Below are 20,803 nucleotides of genomic sequence, written 5' to 3' on the forward strand. Positions count from 1 at the left end.
TGCGGGGGTGCTCGATGAAGCAGTTCTCCAATTAGCGATGGGTCTCACCAATGTAGAGGATGCCACATCGTGAATATTGGACACAATTGATGACCCCAGCAGGTGAAGTGCTGCCACACTTGGAAGGACTGTTTGGGCCCCTGAATGGATGGTGGTGAGGGAGGAAGTGTATGTTGAGGTGTAGCACTTGTGCTGCTTGTAGGGTTGTGGCTGCAGGGAGATTAATGGGGAGGGATGAATGGACAAGGGAATCATGGAGGGAGCAGTCCCTGAGGAATGCAGGGTGGTGGTGATGGGGCGGGGGGTAAAGATGTTTAGTGGTAGGGTCCCTTTGGGGATGGCAGAAGTTGCAGAAGATGGACGAGAAGGACTCTCAATGTTATGAGGGCGGGAAGGTGTGCTGAGTGCAGATGTACAGGAAATGGAGGAGTAGCAGGTGAGGGCAGCATCAATAGTAGAAGGAGGGAATATTTGTATCTAACAGCTTTTTAAACACCACTATTGTATCTCTTTCAACTACTAACTCCATTCAAGTTCAAGCTTATTGCCATTGGCATAGAGACACAAGGTACAGAGGCCATGAAAATTAGTTTTCTGCAGTGTGTGTGTGTATATATATATATATATATATATATATATATATATACACACACTGTAATTCAGTTTTTTCTATAATTATGTACTGCTGCTGTAAAGTTAACAAATTTCACGACATCTGCCAGTGATAATAAGCCTGATTCTGATTCTGTGTCATCAATGACATGCCGAATTACCCTAAACTTTTAAGAAAACAGAGATACAGGCATGCCTTCATGGTTACATCTATGTGCTAGGCCCAGAATGTCCATAACCATGAATTTGAAGCCGCTTACCCTTTCCACAGCAGACCCTTCAATAACGACTAGTGCATATTCACCTGATTTACCCTTACTAAAGTCCACAGTAAGCTTTTTGTTTTGTCGATGTTGAGTGCAAAGTTGTGATTATGATCTATCTCCTTTACATTGCTTTGTCATCATCCGTGATCTTGCCAGCATCAGGGGTGTCATTGACGAATTTATGAAAAATATTGGAGCTATGCTTTGACAGCCATAAAAATAGTTAGAAATTATGTATGGGTATTATGAAAAATTTGCTTTCAATAGGTATTTTCTTGAAATGGGAGGTAGTCTTTGGTGGTGCATCTTTAACTCACACAATAATTATAAATTGAAATATTTTGGGCAACAACATCGGCGCCGGACCCAGGAGCGGAGGTTCCTGGGTTCGAAACTAGTTGGGTCCGCCCCTGAGTATGCTTTCCATCCGTGCTGGGTTGAGTGTCGAGATCGCAACTCAACCTCATAAAATAAAGGGAAAAATACTGTGAAGATGTCTGTGTGAGGAGTGGTGCGCCACACAGTGTCTCTCTCGCTCCGCACCTTGTAAAAGCCATGAAAAAGACATCACAGATGCACACACGGACACGCACACACACAGACGCGCACGCATGCACACGCAGACGCACAGACTCGCACGCATGCAGGCACACGCCAAAAAAAATTGAAATATTTAGATTGAAGTATTTTAGATTAAAATATTTTGTCTTCAGTTAGTATTCCACAATTTTAGCATTCATCGATTCTGTTATCCAGATGATGAAATCTATTAAAATTTAAACTGTCAAAGACTTTGCTACTGAATTCACAAAAGCCATTTTATTGCAGGGATGTATCAGGCTATTTAAATTATGAATATCGTGTTTTTAATAGTGAAGAATTTTTGAAGACTAGAACAGCTTCTGATCAGCCCTTTTACAAAAAGGTCAGTATAAGCATTGTGTAAAAGTTATGTGGATACATTTGTTTAAGTTATACTAACATTGTAGACATACAAATCAATAAATTAGTTGATGTACATTTTATCTGTCACAATCGTTTTTTCTAATTTTATTTCACAACTGTTTTCCCAATTTATCGAATACATCTTAAAGTCGATCATTTTTAGATGACAGAAGTGGCTTTATGCAATATGCATAGGGTAAACTATAAGAATATGAAACTTTATTTAAGTGAGGGAACTCCTGCTTTACTTTGAGATTTATATATACCGATACCATTTCACTAGCGTAGAAAATAAACTGACCTTTTAATCCAAATACTTATTTTTGAACACTATTTACTTTACTAGAATCTTGACAGAATAAGAATATGCTAATGAAAATTAGAATTGTTTATTGCAGACCTGTGGTAATAAATTACAGAAGGAATTGGTATAGTGGAAACCAAAGACCAAGTCTGACTTGGACTCCTTAAATTGTATGTTGCAAGTTATATTTTGAATAAAATGCTGAAATAAGTTGTTTTTTAAAGCTTGATGCACATTTGGATTTCCTATCCTAGAGGGTACTAGAGGCTTGGTCTTAAATTGCAGAAGACAATGCAGTTTGGACATTTAAGGAAACAGGAAATATATAGGCAAGGGCAGGTAAATGGAAGAGAAGGAAGATCAGTTGAATGGCACAGCAGGCTCAAGGGGCCAAATAGGGTACTGCTATTTCTTATCTTCAGAATAAGAATTGTTTTGTTATAAATCTAAATTTCATACCATAATTTGAAAATCATTTTTGTTCACTTAATGCTTTATCTTTTCCTTGATGTTTTGACTTGAGGGAGAGGGAAAAGGCTTACAAAATAATGAAATTTGTGAAATTGGGGTCTGGATGATAATTGCCCTTGGGCATTTATAACTATGGTGCATATTCAGAGAGGTTTCCGTCTTTGGTTTTGTAATATACCCAAATATGCTACTCAATTATTTAAGATGCATTTATTGTTACATATTGTAGGTACTGGAAACCTATATATTCCATTCATTTCTTAAAGCTCGTTTGAGTAGAAAGATGGATGCCTTCAGCCAAATGGAACTTCGCACCTGCCCTGAAAGTGACAGGTAAACTTGGAGAAATTTGCCTTTGATGAAGGCATGCAAAAGTTGCCCATTGATCATAAATAATACAATGCAGCACAGCAATGGGCTCATCGTCCCATGATATCTGTGCCGAATGGTGCCAAATCAAACTAAATGTCTGCTGTTGTGCATAAGCAACATTCTTCCATTCCCTGCATGTTCATGTAATGTGCCTTGTAAAAGTATTCAGCCCCCAGCCCTTTGTTCACATAAATGAGTATTACAACCAGGGATTTTAGAAGCATAAAAACAATGAAAACCTACAACACAATACAGGCCCTTCGGCCCACAAAGCTATGCCGAACATGTCCTTACCTTAGAAATTACATAGGGTTACCCATAGCCCTCTATTTTGCTGAGCTCTGTGTACCTGTCCAGGAGTCTCTTAAAAGACTCTATGGTATCCACCTCCACCACCATCGCCGGCAGCCCATTTCACACAGTCACCATTCTCTGCATTTTAAAAAAAACTTAACCCTGCCATCTCCTCTGTACCTACTTCCAAGCACCTTAAAACTGTGCCCTCTTCTGCTAGCCATTCCAGCCCTGGGAAAAAGCCTCTGACTATCCACACGATCAATGCCCCTCATCATGTTATACACTTCTATCAGGTCATCTCTCATCCTCCATGTCTCCAAGGAGAAAAGGCCAAGTTCATTCAACCTCGCCAATCCAGGCAACATCCTTGCTCCTCAGTCCAGGCAACATCCTTGTAAATCTCCTCTGCACCCTTTCTATGATTTCCACATCCTTCCTGTAGTGAGGAGACCAGAACTGAGCACAATACTCCGAGTGGGGTCTGACCAGGGTCCAATATAGCTGCAACATTCCCTCTTGGCTCCTAAACTCAATCCTACAATTGATGAAGGCCAATGCACCGTATGCCTTCTTAACCATAGTGTCAACCTGCGCAGCAGCCTTGAGTGTCCTATGGACTCGCACCCCAAGATCCCTCTGATCCTCCACACTGCCAAGAGTCTTACCATTAATACTATATTCTGTCATCATATATTTGTCCTACCAAAATGAACCACCTCACACTTAGCTGGGTTAAACTCCATCTTCCACTTCTCAGGCCACCTTAACAGGACTAAGCACATCTTTCCCTCTCCACCCCTCTCTGCCTTCCGCAGGGATCGGTCCCTCCGCGACTCCCTGGTCCACACGTCCCTCCCCACAGATCTCCTTCCTGGCACTTAATCCCTGTAAGCGCAAGTGCTACACCTGTCCCTACACCTCCTGTCTTGCCACCATTCAGGGCCCCAAACAGTACTTCCAAGTGAGGCAACACTTCACTTGTGAGTCTGTTGGGGTCATCTATTGCATCCGGTGCTCTCGGTGCAGCCTCCTGTATGTCGGTGAAACCCGACGCAGATTGGAGGACGGCTTCTTTGAGCACCTCCACTCCGTCCGCCAAAACAGACAGGGTATCCCAGTAGCCACCCACTTCAACTCTGCTTCCCATTCCCATTCAGATCTGTCCATACATGGCCTTCTCTACTGCCATGATGAGGCTAAACTCAGGTTGGAGGAGCAACACCTCATATACCGTCTAGGTAGTCTCCAGCCCCTTGGTATGAACATAGAATTCTCCAACTTCCGGTAATTCCCTCCCCCTCCCTTTCTCTATCCCTATTTCACATCACCCCCCTCATAGTTCCGCCTCCTTCTACTACTGCGCATTGTTCTCCTGCCAATCACCTCCCTGCTTCCCCTCCCCCACCCCGTTGTCTTTCAAATTACTATCTTTTTCAACTACCAGCGTTCTTCAAACCATCCCCAAAGTTCTTCCTCCAGTCCTGACGAAGGGTTTCGGCCCGAAACGTCGACTGACCTTTTCAACTGATGCTGACGGACCTGCTGAGTTCCTCCAGCGGATTGTGATTGTTCCTACTCATTAAGTACATCTGCTATCTCCTCTGTTTCCATGCACACTTTTCCACTGTCACACCTGATTGGTCCTATTCTAAAACATAGAACATAGAATAGTACAGCACAGTGCAGGCCCTTTGGCCCACAATGTTGTGCTGACCCTCAAACCCTGCCTCCCATATAAGCCCCCACCTTAAATTCCTCCATATACCTGTCTAGAAGTCTCTTAAACTTCACTAGTGTATCTGCCTCCACCACTGACTCAGGCAGTGCATTCCACGCACGAACCACTCTCTGAGTAAAAAATCTTCCTCTAATATCCCCCTTGAACTTCCCACCCCTTACCTTAGAGCCATGCCCTCTTGTATTGAGCAGTGGTGCCCTGGGGAAGAGGTGTTGGCTATCCACTCTTATTATCTTGTACACGTCTATCATGTCTCCTCTTGTCCTCCTTCTCTCCAAAGAGTAAAGCCCTAGCTCCCTTAATCTCTGATCATAATGCGTACTCTCTAAACCAGGCAGCATCCTGGTAAATCTCCTCTGTACCCTTTCCAATGCTTCCACATCCTTCCTATAGTGAGGTGACCAGAACTAGACACAGTACTCCAAGTGTGGCCTAACCAGAGTTTTATAGAGTTGCATCATTATATCGCGACTCTTAAACTCTATCCCTCGACTTATGAAAGCTAACACCCCATAAGCTTTCTTAACTACCCCATCCACTTGTGAGGTAACTTTCAGGGATCTGTGGACATGTACCCCCAGATCCCTCTGCTCCTCCACACTACGAAGTATCCTGCCATTTACTTTGTACTCCGCCTTGGAGTTTGTCCTTCCAAAGTGTACCACCTCACACTTCTCCGGGTTGAACTCCATCTCCCACTTCTCAGCCCACTTCTGCATCTTATCAATGTCTCTCTGCAATCTTTGACAATCCTCTACACTATCTACAACACCACTAACCTTTGTGTCATCTGCAAACTTGCCAACCCACCCTTCTACACCCACATCCAGGTCGATAATAAAAATCACGAAAAGTAGAGGTCCCAGAACAGATCCTTGTGGGACACCAGTAGTCACAATCCTCCAATCTGAATGTACTCCCTCCACCACGACCCTCTGCCTTCTGCAGGCAAGCCAGTTCTGAATCCACCTGGCCAAACCTCCCTGGATCCCATGCCTTCTGACTTACTGAATAAGCCTACCATGTGGAACCTTGTCAAATGCCTTACTAAAATCCATATAGATCACATCCACTGCACTACCCTCCTCTATATGCCTGGTCACCTCTTCAAAGAACTCTATCAGGCTTGTTAGACACAATCTGCCCTTCACAAAGCCATGCTGACTGTCCCTGATCAGACCATGATTCTCTAAATGCCCAGAGATCCTATCTCTTAAGAATCTTTTCCAACAGCTTTCCCACCACAGACGTAAGGCTCACTGGTGTATAATTACCTGGACTATCCCTACTACCTTTTTTGAACAAGGGGACAACATTTGCCTCCCTCCAATCCTCCGGTACCATTCTCATGGACAGCGAGGACATAAAGATCCTAGCCAGAGGCTCAGCAATCTCTTCCCTCGCCTCGTGGAGCAGCCTGGGGAATATTCCGTCAGGCCCTGGGGACTTATCCGTCCTAATGTATTTTAACAACTCCAACACCTCCTCTCCCTTAATATCAACATGCTCCAGAACATCAACCTCACTCATACTGTCCTCACCATCATCAAGTTCCCTCTCATTGGTGAATACCGAAGAGAAGCATTCATTGAGGACCTCGCTCACTTCCACAGCCTCCAGGCACATCTTCCCACTTTTATCTCTAATCGGTCCTACCTTCACTCCTGTCATCCTTTTTTCCTTCACATAATTGAAGAATGCCTTGGGGTTTTCCTTTACCCTGCTTGCCAAGGCCTTCTCATGCCCCCTTCTTGCTCTTCTCAGCCCCTTCTTAAGCTCCTTTCTTGCTTCCCTATATTCCTCAACAGACCCATCTGATCCTTGCTTCCTAAACCTCATGTATACTGCCTTCTTCCATCTGACTAGATTTTCCACCTCACTTGTCACCCATGGTTCCTTCACCCTCCCATTCTTCATCTTCCTCACCGAGACAAATTTACCCCTAACATCCTGCAAGAGATCTCTAAGCATCAACCACATGTCCATAGTACATTTCCCTGCAAAAACATCATCCCAATTCACACCCGCAAGTTCTAGCCTGATAGCCTCATAATTTGCCCTTCCCCAATTAAAAATTTTCCTGTCCTCTCTGATTCTATCCTTTTCCATGATAATGCTAAAGGCCAGGGAGCGGTGGTCACTGTTCCCTGGATGCTCACCCACTGAGAGATCTGTGACTTGACCCGGTTCATTACCTAGTACCAGATCTATTATGGCATTCCCCCTAGTTGGCCTGTCCACATACTGTGATAGTAATCCGTCCTGGACACACTTAACAAACTCTGCCCCATCTAAACCCTTGGAACTAATCAGATGCCAATCTTTGACGTCTTATTTTCTTGCTCTTCACATACTTGTAGAATGCCTTGGTGAGCAATTTAACTGGGAACTTTTTTTACTTGTGAATCACATGCTCAATTTTTTCCACAGCCGAGCCTCCAAAACAGGGAAAATTGTATAGCATGAAAGACTAAAAATTCAAAAACTGAAATATCAACAGTTCAAGAGTATTCATCTTCCTTTGCTTGGGACTCAGTTTGAACTACCTCTTGCAGCTATTATGGCCAGTGGTCTTTTTGGATAAGGTTCTATTAGCTTTGCACAACGTGATGGAGCAAGACTTGCCCATTCCTGGTTAGTTGGGGAGTGCCAGTGGACAGTAATCTTGAGGTCTTGCCAGAGAAGTTCAGTCGGATTAAAGTCAGGACTCTGACTGGGCCACTCAAGGACATCAGTTTTCTTCATTTGAAGCCAAGCCGTGGTTGCTCTGGCAGTGTGCTTTGGGTTGTTGTCCTGCTGAAAGATGAACTTCCTCCCTAGTTTAGACTTTCTGGCACAGGCTAACAGGTTTTTACCCAGAATCTCTCCGTATTTAGCAGCATTCATCTTCCCTTTAATCCTGACCAGATTTCCAGTCCCTGCTGCTGAAAAGCATCCCCACAGCATGTTGCTACCTCCATCATACTTTACAGTAGGGATGGTTTTACCTGGCTGATGCCCAGTATTAGATTTATGCCACATGTACCACTTAGTGTTGAGGCCAAAATGTTCCACTTTAGTTTCATCCAACCAAAAGGTCTTTTTCTATATTTTTACAGTATCTTCCAAGTGCCACTTTGCAAAGTCTTTAGGGGCAAAGATATGCTTTTTTTTAAAGCCAGGGCTTCTTCCTTGCCATTCTTCCATAAATACCATTTTTGTGCAAGACAGAGTCTAGTTGCAACCACTGACAGCAGCTCACTCAGAGAAAATATTGCCACCACAGTAGCCTTTCTTACTAGTGCCACTCTTCTTCAGTGACTAAGTTTAGAGGGATGGCCTGACCTAGGCAGTGTGGCTGTGAAGAAGAAAGCCATTAACTCCAAGTGGAGTCATCGGGACGCCATCATGACGGTGGTTTTTTGTTTAAGCAGGCTTTCTTATTTTTACGAGGCCGAGTTGCTAGCTCAGCGCTCAACCCAGCATGGATGGAAAGCATGCAAGGGAGCTGCTGGATTCGTACTCGGGAGCCTGTGCTCCAAAATCTGGCGCTGATGCCACTACACCACCAGCCGGCAGTGTGGCTGTGGTCTCATATTTTTTTCCACTTTTCACAATGAACTGCATTAAGCTCTGAGGTATGTCTGTGATGGACTGCACTGAGCTTGAGGTTGGTCTAGTACCCTTCCCTAGATTTATGCTTCTCTGTTATCATTTGCCTGAGTTGCCTTAAATGCTATTTTATCTCCATTTCGGCTTGGTCTGTTTGAAAATCTACCATACCGTTGGACCTTGCAGAGAAGGGATATTTATTCAGGTGATCCTCCAATTTTCTACTTCAACAAATTGGGTGAGTTGGTAAGGTAATATACAGTATCGCACCTGAGGAAACTTGGCATAATAATTACAAAGGGATGACTAAGTTTTCAGCCTCACTATTTTAGTTTTTAAGTTTAAGTAAATTGTTGATAGTTTGGAATTTTTCTTTTGACTTGACATAATGCACAATGTTTTCTAGATTAGCTCAAAAATCGTTCTTCAATGTTATTTCAAATTTAGAAGATGAAACAGTAAAATGTGAAAATAGTTGTGGGGTCTGAATACATTTTCAGGGCACTCTATATGTCTAAACATCTCTTAAACGCCACTAACATAACTGCCTCCACTACGACCCCTGCAGTCTGTTCCAGGCACTTGCTACTTCTGCAAGGTGTTTGTCCACACATCTCCTGTAAACTTTCCCCTGTTTCGTAAAAGCATGTTGTCTTGTATTTAGCACATAACCATGGATAAATATTCTGACTGAATATCCTATCTATGTCTCTCATAATTATATGAATTTCTATCAGGCAACCCCCCACCCCCACCCCGCCCACCACCTTTATCAGCCTGCAAGACTGCAGAGAAAACAACCCAGGTTTATCCAAACTCTCCTTAAGTGCATATTCTCTAATAAGGGCTGCATCCTGGTAAACCTCTTCTACATCCTTTCCAAAGTTTCTGCATCCTTCCTGTAATGGGTTGGCCAGAATTGCACCCAGTACTCCAAGTCCAGCGTAACCAAAGCTTTATGTACTTGCCTCTTATGATCCAACTGCTTGGAGACAAGTAGCAGTCAAAGTTCTCAAGCCACTTGTGAGTATCAGCCTCTTTGTTTCAACCAGTCATATTTTTAAATGTTCAGACCACAATGATTTAACTTTCTTTATTGCTTTACCTGTGAAGAAACATTTGCATTTCAATATTGACTAGGATTGAATTTAAGATTTTTGTCCTGTTTGATTAATGTTTGTTTATTTTTTATATTAAGACTCCTATCTAAATCTTTTAAATTTTTTTTGGGAACAAGATTATAGTAATGCAGGTGGATATTCAAAATAACTTCCTGAACTTTAGAATTCATCAGACTGCTGTACCATATTCATTAATGCATTTTGATTCCTAATACCCATTGGGATTGTGAGGCCTCAGTTGGTTGAGGTTGACCATGGATGTTACTCCTAGCTATCTATGTGATATGCAAGCTAAGGTGGTATGATATGGAGAGCAAGCTGTCTCCCATACAGCAGGCTCCATCTCTCCATACAGCTGATGAATCGAAAGGAACGGCAGATACCGATAATGGTATGGTTATACCAACGGCATCTCAGGACTTGCCATCCAGCATTGAACTCAATGTAGGACTGCTTTAGGAACTCTAGCTCTGGATTTTTCTTCAGAGTTTACTCCCATAGCTTCCCCATGAATGGGTATATCCACAAAGCAGCAGAGGTTTGAGACCAGAGTTTTCCTTCTCTGGATGGGCTGCCTAACCACGGCGAACGAGCCCCGTTGCCTGAAGTGACTATTTTTAAGGCATCAGTAACCCGCCTTTAGCCCTACGCTTGTCAGCAGAAACAGTTTCGCGGGGCTAAGTAGCTAAACCACACTTCAAGGCCAGAAGATGGTCTTGATTGTCAGATGCTATTTGTGATGCCACCATTGGGAGCATTTAATAGGTAGTGGGAGCTTATCCCCACTACCCCTCCCCACCCAGCTTTGACAACCTTAGGAACCACTAAATTAAATTTAACTTAATGTAAATTTAATCAAAATAGTAGAAGATCTTATCAAAGATCTATTAAGATCTATTTTTTAATTTGAGGTTTTATTTTGAACTAATTAAACCATTGGAATTAACTCACAGCAAATCTAATGGCTTTACTTGCCTCATTCATTAACATTCTGAATTGTTGTTAAGTTGTGTTACAAGCAGAAACTTATTGATGGATGTTGTTTTAGAATGAAGATGCGGGATAATCCTCGAAGGCCCACAATGGAACAGATGGCTGTGAGAAAGGAATTTAATATTGATCAGTTGATGACTAAGCGATTCGCTGCAAGCATGCCAAATCTACCAGTTGATATATGGCAGGATTTTCCAGCTGAGGATCTGTCTCTAAGCAAGAACAAGCCTGAAAATGGTGCTGAGTTATTTCAGAGTCAAAGTTGATTTTCTTGTCATATGCACAAATACATGCATGTTACAGGTGCAATGAAAAACTTAACTTGCAGCAGCATCACAGGCACATAGCATCATATAAACAACATTCACAGGAAAAACATAAATTAAACAGAAATTATACAAAATTTTTACATTTTTGTGCAAGGGTATCAAGACGGTCGTGCTGAGGACCTGAGTGAAAGGGAAAGGTTGAATAGGTTAGGACTTTAGGTTAGAAGATTGAGGAGAGGTTTGACAGAAGTATACAAAATTGTAAGGGGTATGGATAGGGTAAATGCAAGCAGACTACAACTAGAGGTCATGGATTAAGGGTGAAAAGTGAGATGTTTAAGGGGGAACATGAGGTGGAACTTCACTCAGAGTGGAGTGAGAGTGTGGAATGAACTGCCAGTGCAAATGATGGATATGGGTTTGATTTCAACATTTAAGAGAAATTTGGATAGGTACATGGATGGGGGGGGTATGGAGGGTTGTAGTCTGGGTGCAGGCCAATGAGATTAGACAGGTTACTGGTTCGGCACAGACTAAATGGAGTGAAGAGCCTGTTTTTGTGCTGTGGTGTTCTATGACTTTATGACTCAACTGGGTTATGGACCTCAGTTTCCTCCTCCTGAAGTCTATAGTCAGCACCTTGATCTGCTGATATTGTTGTGAGGTGTTGTGGCACCACTCAGCCAGATTTTCAGTCTCCGTCCTATATGCTGATTAGTCACCACTTGATTTGGCCAACAACAGTGGTGTTGTCAACAAAATAAAATATGGCATTGGAGCTGTGCGTAGTAGTCTCACAGTCATAAGGTGCTTAGTAGCCTCACAGTCATAAGTATAAGGCGAGCAGAGCCATGCTGGTGGACTTTTTGGAGGAGATATCATTGCTAATCCAAACTGGACAGGGAAAATCAAGGATCCAGTTACATAGAGAGGTATTGAAGCCAAGGTCTTGGAGCTTATTGATTAGTTTTGAGGGGATGATAGAACTGAATGCTAAGCTGTAGTCAATGAAGAGTGTCTTGATGTATGTATCTTCACAGTCCAGATGTTCCAGGGTCGAGTGAAGAGCCAATGAAATGGCATCTGTTGTTGACCTGTTGTAATGTTAGGCAAATTGTAGCGGATTTATATGACTTATCAGGCAGAAGTTGCTATGTTTCACCAATCTGTCAAAACACTTCAGCACGGGTGAAAGTGCTACTGGACATTAGTCATTGAGGCAGATTACCATGTTCTTAGGCACTGGTATAAATGAAGCCTGCTTGAAACAGGTGGGGCCTGAGATTCTTGAAGTGAGAATTTAAAGAGGTCAGTGAACACTCCAGCTCGTTCATCAGCACAGGTATTTAGTATTTAGCCAGGTACCCTGTCTGGGCTGGATACTTTCCATGGGTTTGCTCTCATGAACGATACTCTGACATCGACCTTAAAGACTGAAATCAGAGGGTCGTTGGAAGTTGTTTGAGTTCGTAAAGGTGCCTCCATGGTCTGACGGTCAAAGTGAGCATAAAAGGCATTTAGCTTAGCAAGTCTGTTGTCACCTACATCATCTGGTTTCCCTTTATAGGAAGTGATAGCATTCAAGCCCTACTACAGCTGTCGAGCATCCTTCTGTACTTCCAGTTTGGTCTGGAATTGTCATTTCGCATGAGAGATGGCCTTCCGGAGGTTGTGCCTGAACCTCTTGTATTTTACTTGGTCCGCAGACGTGGATTCCACTGGTCTGGCCCTTAGCAAGCCCTTTAGCTTGTTTATGGAGGAGACCTTTTTATCCATCCTTTCTGAGTACCATTTTGTTGCATTGTAATATGCTAGTACTGTATTTAAGTATAATATAGAGATTTACGTCTCAAAAAATAGTCTAAGTGTGCACTTTAAAAGGAATCACTACTTATTTGATTGCTTGTTATTTAGTATCGAAGTGTATGTAAAGTAAAAAAACCTCTTTAGTTCAAATGCTTTTAAAGTAAGGACATTTCCTTTCAGAATGTTTTGAATGCACAATTGATTGCACAGTGTAAAAATGCTATGTTTGAGAAATACTTTGACATAATATTGCTTAATTATTTTGCTAATTTTTCTTTCAGCAATGAAAAAAAGCACAAAATCAGTAACAACTTTCAAGCTGCCAGAGTTTAGGTCCTCACTTCATTATTCCAGTATAGTTGTATGGTATACAGATTTCATCAACCTACTGAGCAGAGCCATAAATACCACAGGACCAGAAAGATCAAGTCTGTTGGCAAGATATTACTATCTCCGTGGGTTGGCTTTTTTGATGCAAGAAAAATATCTTGAAGCGCTGTCAGATTTCCAGAAACTTTACAAGACTGACCTTGACATTTTTCCAAAAGAAATTGTAAAGAAAGTGATAGGCATGATGCCTCCAGATCAACATAGTCAAGCAGGTCAGAAACTAGAATTAAAATGGCTTATTAGTGTAATGCCAAAAAAAGAACAAGAAATAACAGTATCTGATGAACACATCAAAACCTTCGAACTGCCGAAAACACATATGCACCAAGAAGATTTTGTGAAAAGGATCCAGGAATCTGGAATTGTGAAGGATGTTGATACCATTCTTCGGCTGTTTGATGCCCTGACTATAGGTTAGTGATGTACTTAACCATCCATTTGTCTCCCAGTGTTACATGTTAGGAAATGTGGTGAAGTGAAATTTCATTCTACAATTGAGTATACGTGATTAATAGAAAAAGGGCATGGGTTTCAAGTTAGATTGCTGATTTTAATTCATGAGGACTTCAATAAAATTAAATCTGAGCACTTTGAAAGAAAAATTGTTATTCTTCTGCAAAACGGAACGTTTAGCATCACTCGACCTCTCGTTTCTCATTCTGTAATTCAATCCAAAAACCTGCATATTATCTTCAGGTTTTTTTCTCTGTGGGATATTTGGGTAGTTTATTTGTTACAATAATTTGTCTCAAGAACACCTTATGTTATTCACAATATTATGTAGTTGTTGTACAAGTGAGTTGCAACACTCTGTATTCTATGTTTCTTGCATCATAGTTTGACTTGGGGCAATGCCAGCATTATTGCAGTTCTGATGTTGGTTTGATTTCCAGTGTCTTGGCTAAACAGGTAACCTAGTTGTCATGACTCGCATACCAGCAGCAAGTTGGAAAAATAATTAAATTTTTCAGTATGATTTTAACGACTCAGTCCACTTGAGACAGGATCAGGTTGACACCTTGCCTTTGCATCATTCCGTATTTTGCTTTTACCTCCTCAGTTTTGATCTCCACTTGTCTGCATGTTTGTCAATTCTTTTCATTTTCTTTTTTTTTTCTCCTTTCTGTTTCTAATGATACTTGTTCTCTTGATATGATTTTTCCTTTTCTTCATGTAATCTTGTGGTTGGCATCCATCTGTCTCAAAGGACAATGGATAATGATCATCATTATCACAAGCCTGGGTATAGAGATCCTGAGATGCCCAGTCATCAAGATCCCCCTCTCAGCCTCACCAGTGTAGTCCAAAGGCAAGTTTATGAAGCAGTACATTTGGCACCAGCTTGGCTGCAGGAGCTGCTGGAAGGATGTTCAATGATGTCCAGCTGCCTAAGGGGTTCCGCTCTGGATTTGCAGTCTGGATTTACTCCTGTAGCCTTCGTCTCTCCCAAGGCTGCCCACAAGGCAGTGGGGCTATTTACCTGAAGCTAGGGATCTGGTTCACAAGCACCAAGGCATGTCCACATATTGGTGAGCATGCATGCTATGTGTGCAGAGGCCAGACCTCCTCCCCGTTCTCTGTAGTTCAGCCTGAATCTGAAAGGAGTTCAATTTCCATGAAGCTGGAAGTGAGAATGACAAGCATTACCACTATACTGCCACACTGGATGCATCACAACAACCATTTTGACACCTTTGTAATCCATATGAAATTTTCCTTCAAATATGATTTTATGTGGTGCAGAAAACTAAATTGTACTTCAGTTGTTAGCAGAAGGTAGGTATTTTCCAATTTCCAGAGTTAAATCTGTATGAATTCTGGTTTATTCTTTTCAAGCTTTCTAGGAAATTTTGATAGCATCGCTGTTATTCCTACTCCAGAATCCAGTTCAATAATGATAGTTACTGGTGGCCAGTTTTCAGCAAAGTCCTCTTGTTCTTGTCAGTTGAAGCTTCACTATTGTAAATTCCCATCTCTTTTAAATTGACCCAAAGTTTCACTAAATGTTAGATCTAAAATAGTGGGTGACTTCTATTAAGCTAAGTTAAGGAGGGAAGTAATCCTTCACCCACTTCTTAAAACACTTCTCCATTGTTTTACCTATATTGTTTTCCCTCAGTCAAATCTGAAACGAGCAAACTTAAAAATCGCAACATGCCATCCGATCCAATGTCAACAGTTAAAGTGGTTTCAAGATCAGTGTTTTATGTATCGTCTGGGACTGGTAAGCAGAATATGATTCTGGACCATCTCCATAACCTAACACTACACTAATATTCATGCTTTTTAAAATTAAAATGTTATGTCCAGAGTTCTTTAAAACTCATCTACTTGTATTGCAGTTGAATGTCCTTTTATTAATTCAGTGGTAAAGCAGGCATTTACTGTCCATCTCACTGTCCTTTTTAAAAAAAAAATGGAAATGAGCTGGCTTCCTTAACTGTTGTGGTGCTTGAGTGGAGGTTCTCCTTTTATTCCATTCTGTAGCCAATTTCAATACTTTGATTCAGTGATTCATAAGATATATCGGCATGCCAGAGTGTGATTTGGTGGGACATCAAGGGTGACGGTATTCACTAAAGCTTGTAGGTTTAATGGGTACTGATGAAGAAGTCCTGTTGATCTCATGCAATGGATTTTGTAAGTAGACATATACATAACACACTAGTGGACGAGGGAGGGAGTGGATGGAGTGATAATCAAGTGCTTTGCTTTTGATATCAGACTGGTTGAATGTTGTAGCATTTGCACCCATCCAATGTGCTGAGAATATTCCAGCAAAGTTTATGGTTTAGGAATTGGGAGGTGCCACTTATTTCAGAATACACAGCACTTGGCTTAGATGTAGTAAACTTGCAATTTAATAGCTAGTCCAGTTGGGTTTTTGACCCTTTTTGTTTGTGGGGAAAATTGGTGCTGGTATGGGATATAAGGTCATGTGATTAGATTTTCTTTTTGCTGGAGATGATGATGCTGAGTGTAGTGTGGCATGAATATAGTTTGCCCTTACCTCACCATATTATTGATTTGGTTTTCTTGCCTAACGACATGGACTGTCCCATTCAACTACAGTTCCTGTATCATTGACGTACTGTACATTGTTTGTCTTTATTTTCTAGTCTTTGGTGTTAAATATACCGTCATAATTTTTAAATCCTGCCATGGCTTTCCTCTTTCTAACTTTTAATCTAAATAATTGCATCACTCCAGTTCTGGATTCTTGTGGATCGCTGATTTAAATCACTGTACCATTGGCAGTTATAGTTTTTGTTGCTTAGACTTTCAGATAAGGAATTTCCTCCTGAAGCTTATGTTGTAAGACTTAACTTTTTTTCAAAAGCTATTCTTTCAACCAAATTTTTAGACACCTAATTTCTGTTGCTGTTATTCAGAGTTGATAATGTACTTGTGTAAGATTTCACGATCTTAAAGGCAAGGTATTATTGCATACCTGTATCACTGGAATCATAGCAGCACAGAAAAAAGCACAAAGCCCGTTGTGGATTTGCCAGCTGCTTGTAGAGCAATCCAGTCATTCCCATTTCCTTGGTGTATTCCTGTAGCCCTGGAAATTTATTTTCCCCCTAGTACCTGTCAACTAAGATCATTAATTATAAGCTTTGAAGGTAGCAAGTTTGAAGTCATCAACACAATACACAACAAAAAAACTAATAGTACCTCAAACCTCTGGTCCAAACCTGTGATCTTGGTTCTTGTAACACACACAAAATGCTGGTGGAACACAGCAGGCCAGGAAGCATCTATAGGAACGTCTGGGTAGCCTCCAATGGCATGAACATTGATTTCTCTAACTTCCGTTAATGCCCCTCCTCCCCTTCTTACCCCATCCCTTATTTATTTATTATTTCCCCCTTTTTTTCTCTCTCTTTTTCTTTTTCTCTCTCTGTCCCTTTCACAATAACTCCCTGCCTGCTCTCCATCTTCCTCTGGTGTTCCCCTCCCCCTTTCTTTCTCCCCAGACTTCCCATCCCATGATCCTCTCCTTTCTCCTGCTCTGTATCCCTTTTGCCAATAAACTTTCCAGCTCTTGGCTCCATCCCTCCCCCTCCTGTCTTCTATCATTTCAGATCCCCCCCCCCCCACTTTCAAATCTCTTACTATCTCTTCTTTCAGTTAGTCCTGACGAAGGGTCTTGGCCCAAAACGTCGACTGTACTTCTTCCTAAAGATGCTGCCTGGCCTGCTGCGTTCCACCAGCATTTTGTGTGTGTTGCTTGAATTTCCAGCATCCGCAGATTTCCTTATATCTTGGTTCTTGTGCTGTTTTTGGTCCTTATGCTGTTAGTCTGTAGGAACAAACAAAAACTGTTGGATGAACTCAGTGGGTAAAGCAGCACCTGTGGAGGCGAACAATAGTCTTTTGCTCTAGTAAATAGGAATTATTTTTATTTGTCTACCCTAACTAAATTTGCCGTAATCTTGATCTAACATATTTCCCAGTAACTTTCTTTCCTGAAAGGAGAACAACCACAGCCTCTCCAACCTCTGGTTAAAAACCTTTTGTTTCTGGGAATCATTGTAGTAAATCTCCTCTGTACCTCTGTATCCTTCCAACTGGAGCTGCATTTTTAATGCTAATCCCTCTAAATAGAGGTAAAGGTTCAGCATAACTTCAATGCTTTTGTACTATAAAGCTGGATATATTATTATTATACAGTTTGCTAACCATCCTTCCATTAAGTCCTGTCAACTTCAAAAATCTGTGAACATGAACCATCAGAACTCTCTGTCGCTATATGCTCTTCAGAACTGTGCATCTTCAGTCTGCATTGTATCTCCCAAATACTTCTGTCAATATGCATCATTACACACATTTTTGCTATAAAGTTTTAGGTGTCTTTAATCTGCCAGTTCGTGACAATTCAAGTTTTGCAAATTGTGAAATTTTATCCTATATACTAATATTCAAGTCATGAAGCAATGTTCTTTGCACTGTTCTTAGAAATACCAGTGTCCACTATAAATAACCATTCACCAGAAGAAGCTCCTTTGCATCATTTTGTAGGTTTTTTATCCAATCTAGCAATTTCTACTTCATGAATCTCAATTATATCAATCAGCTTTCTAATGGGTGTGTTATTAAGCAGATTGCTAAAATTCACATCGAAAACATTCACTACTTGCCCCTTCCTGTTTATTGTTTATAATATCTTAGCAATCACAGTTGCTAAGTCGACCTGCCTGAAGAGTACAGTGATATCCTTCTATTCGTTATTGAACAAGGATGTAAAATTGGCCACTTTCCAGTCATCTAACACCATGCCTTAATCAAATGATGATTGGAAGATTGATAGCAAATCTTCTGCATTTTCCATCTCCCTTCAAGCTTGGAATTGAAACCATTCCACTCTAAGCATAGCCAGGTTGTCCTGATCAATCTATCAACATTTAATCCCATTGATTATCTAGACTATTTTTGTTTTGTCAGCATCTTCTTCCCCAAAAAGTGTTTTGTTCTAAGTATTGTAGCTGTGCCCCATTCCTCTAAATCAGGGGATCCCTTTTCTTTGTCCCTAACAGGCTCATGATGTTGAAGATGTTTGGGTTTTCTTTTATGTTAATTGTCATTATATTTCAATAATATTTAACTTCTGATGCTCTTGTGGTCCTTTTTAAATTCTCTTCTCTACTTCTTGTATTTAGTATAATCTGCTCCTCTGTTCCTTTTTGTCTTGGCAATCTTTGCTCACATATTGGTACAGCTTATTATTGGAAAGATACTGCTTGGACTGCTCAAAATGGTTCTGAGACATGAGGGTAAATCATGTAATGTGTTTGTAATGAAATTTTTGACATAGAATTTGCATTGAGATGAGAATGTTACCCCAAATCTAATGCTGAGATCACAAACTTTTTCAATGGGAAGTACAAAAAAAGTAATATATCAAATGCCACATTTCATTAAATTTTAAGAGAAAAGCTTTTGTGGAGAGACCAGTAGAATGTTGAAAATGTGTATGTTCTTTGTGGGACACCCTTGTACTGCTGATTTTGCTGTTATTCTTTCTGCGTCCCTTTCCATTCTGGTGTGGGTGTTGAGCCACAGAATGTTGCACTTTCCAGAAGCACATCTGTCTTTGAACCTTTTTTCTCCTGATAATGTCTCCTCATGATAGAGCTCTTAAAAAGTTAAGTTAAAAAGTTCTTCTTTTGTGAGTCAAGTGTCAGGCATGCAGTGTGGCAGAATGAATGCAACTATTCTGGGATATTGACCTGGGAGTAGGTGCTGATGTTAGTGTACTGTCTATCCAGAGAACTTGGGAATATTCTGCAGATAGTGCTGAAGGCTTGTTTTGCGTTTGGCAGTTTTGAAGAACGGTTGATGATTCAGCTGAATGCAATTGATCCAAAATCCTATTGTTGCTTGATTATGTTTCTTGGTGTTTCAACATGAAACATTTCTAAGCTGTTAGAAGTTTTTCAACATTATGAATTCAACAGTTTTAAGTATTCTTATGAACCCCTACTATTCTGCATAGACTTTAATGCTTGAAAAATGCTGGGGTGAATTATTTCTCAATCTTCATTTGGGTGGGGCTTTACTACTAATATAAATGTAAGTAAAATTGGTATGCAAATACTTCATTCAAATTTGATAATAATTTAGAATAATTAATAATACTGTCATTGTTGTTTTGTTGCATTACAGAGAAACAACAGTATGGAAAATGAAAAAAGTAATAGGTTTTCTTTTAGACAGGGAAAGCCTTTGGAAAATCTTTTAATGTCTATATTGAAGAAATCTTTTGAAATTAATATTCTTTTAATGAAAGTCATACACTTAGAATTAATTTTTATTTGTATTTAAGGACATTTGAAACAGATTGATCCTGAGACATTTAAAGACTTCTACAACTTTTGGAAAGAGTCAGAAGCTGAGGCTCATGAAGTTAATCTTCCTTTGGAAGTGATAGAGTATCTGGATGAAAATGAGAGTGTCTTTAAATTGTCATCATCTGTGAAGACCAACTATGGCGTGGGAAAAATTGCACTAACACAGAAACGGCTTTTTCTTCTTAAAGAGGGCAGACCTGGCTATGTTGAAATCACCAAGTTTAGAGATATACTGGTACTACTTTTGAACTGTTCTTTTGACCTCGCTTTTGGAATGCTTGATAATTTTTCTTGTCTTTCTATTAAGTTATAGAGATGATAACCTCACTTGGGTGGCTTGAAGCAGAGCTGCTGCCCAATCAGTTAAAAATAACCCCTTCCCTACATCACTGGTAATTGCTGAGGCCTCTGTTGGTCAGAGTTGACCATGGATATTGGATATTGCAGTACAATATGGAGAGCAATTTGTTGCCCATGTAGCAAGCTCCCCCTTTTCATGCATCTGATGGACCCAAAAGAACAGGAGAAACTGATACAGTTTGGTACCAGCAGCATTGCAGGAGTTTCTAGTCAACATTGAACCCAGTGTATGACTACCTTAGGACTCCAGCACTGGAATTTTCCCCTTGGGGTTTACTCCCGAAGCCTTCACCATGAGTGGGTATAGCCGCAAGACAGCGGAGGTTTGAGATCAGAGTTTTCTTTCTCTTAGATGAGCTGCCACCCATGGCTGATGAGCCCCATCTGTCTGAAATGACTGGTTTTAAGGTGCCA

General features: G+C 40.9%; 1 protein-coding gene across 6 annotated transcripts in view; it reads left to right on the plus strand.

Annotated features, from left to right (window-relative positions):
- The window catches only part of dennd3a (DENN/MADD domain containing 3a), a 146,658-nt gene that overhangs the window by 87,789 nt on the left and 38,066 nt on the right, over nucleotides 1-20,803 (plus strand). For 5 of the 6 annotated variants that reach the window (XM_072259482.1, XM_072259491.1, XM_072259475.1 and 2 more), the window contains 6 exons: nucleotides 1,707-1,803; nucleotides 2,828-2,931; nucleotides 10,766-10,947; nucleotides 13,067-13,588; nucleotides 15,295-15,399; nucleotides 20,005-20,264. In XM_072259482.1, coding sequence (XP_072115583.1) covers nucleotides 1,707-1,803; nucleotides 2,828-2,931; nucleotides 10,766-10,947; nucleotides 13,067-13,588; nucleotides 15,295-15,399; nucleotides 20,005-20,264 — 1,270 coding nt within the window. The remainder of the gene's footprint in view (nucleotides 1-1,706; nucleotides 1,804-2,827; nucleotides 2,932-10,765; nucleotides 10,948-13,066; nucleotides 13,589-15,294; nucleotides 15,400-20,004; nucleotides 20,265-20,803) is intronic. The other variant, XM_072259486.1, reaches the window with a different exon arrangement.

The sequence above is a fragment of the Mobula birostris genome, chromosome 1 (genome assembly GCF_030028105.1).
Source record: "Mobula birostris isolate sMobBir1 chromosome 1, sMobBir1.hap1, whole genome shotgun sequence".
In the NCBI taxonomy this organism is placed as follows: domain Eukaryota; kingdom Metazoa; phylum Chordata; class Chondrichthyes; order Myliobatiformes; family Myliobatidae; genus Mobula; species Mobula birostris.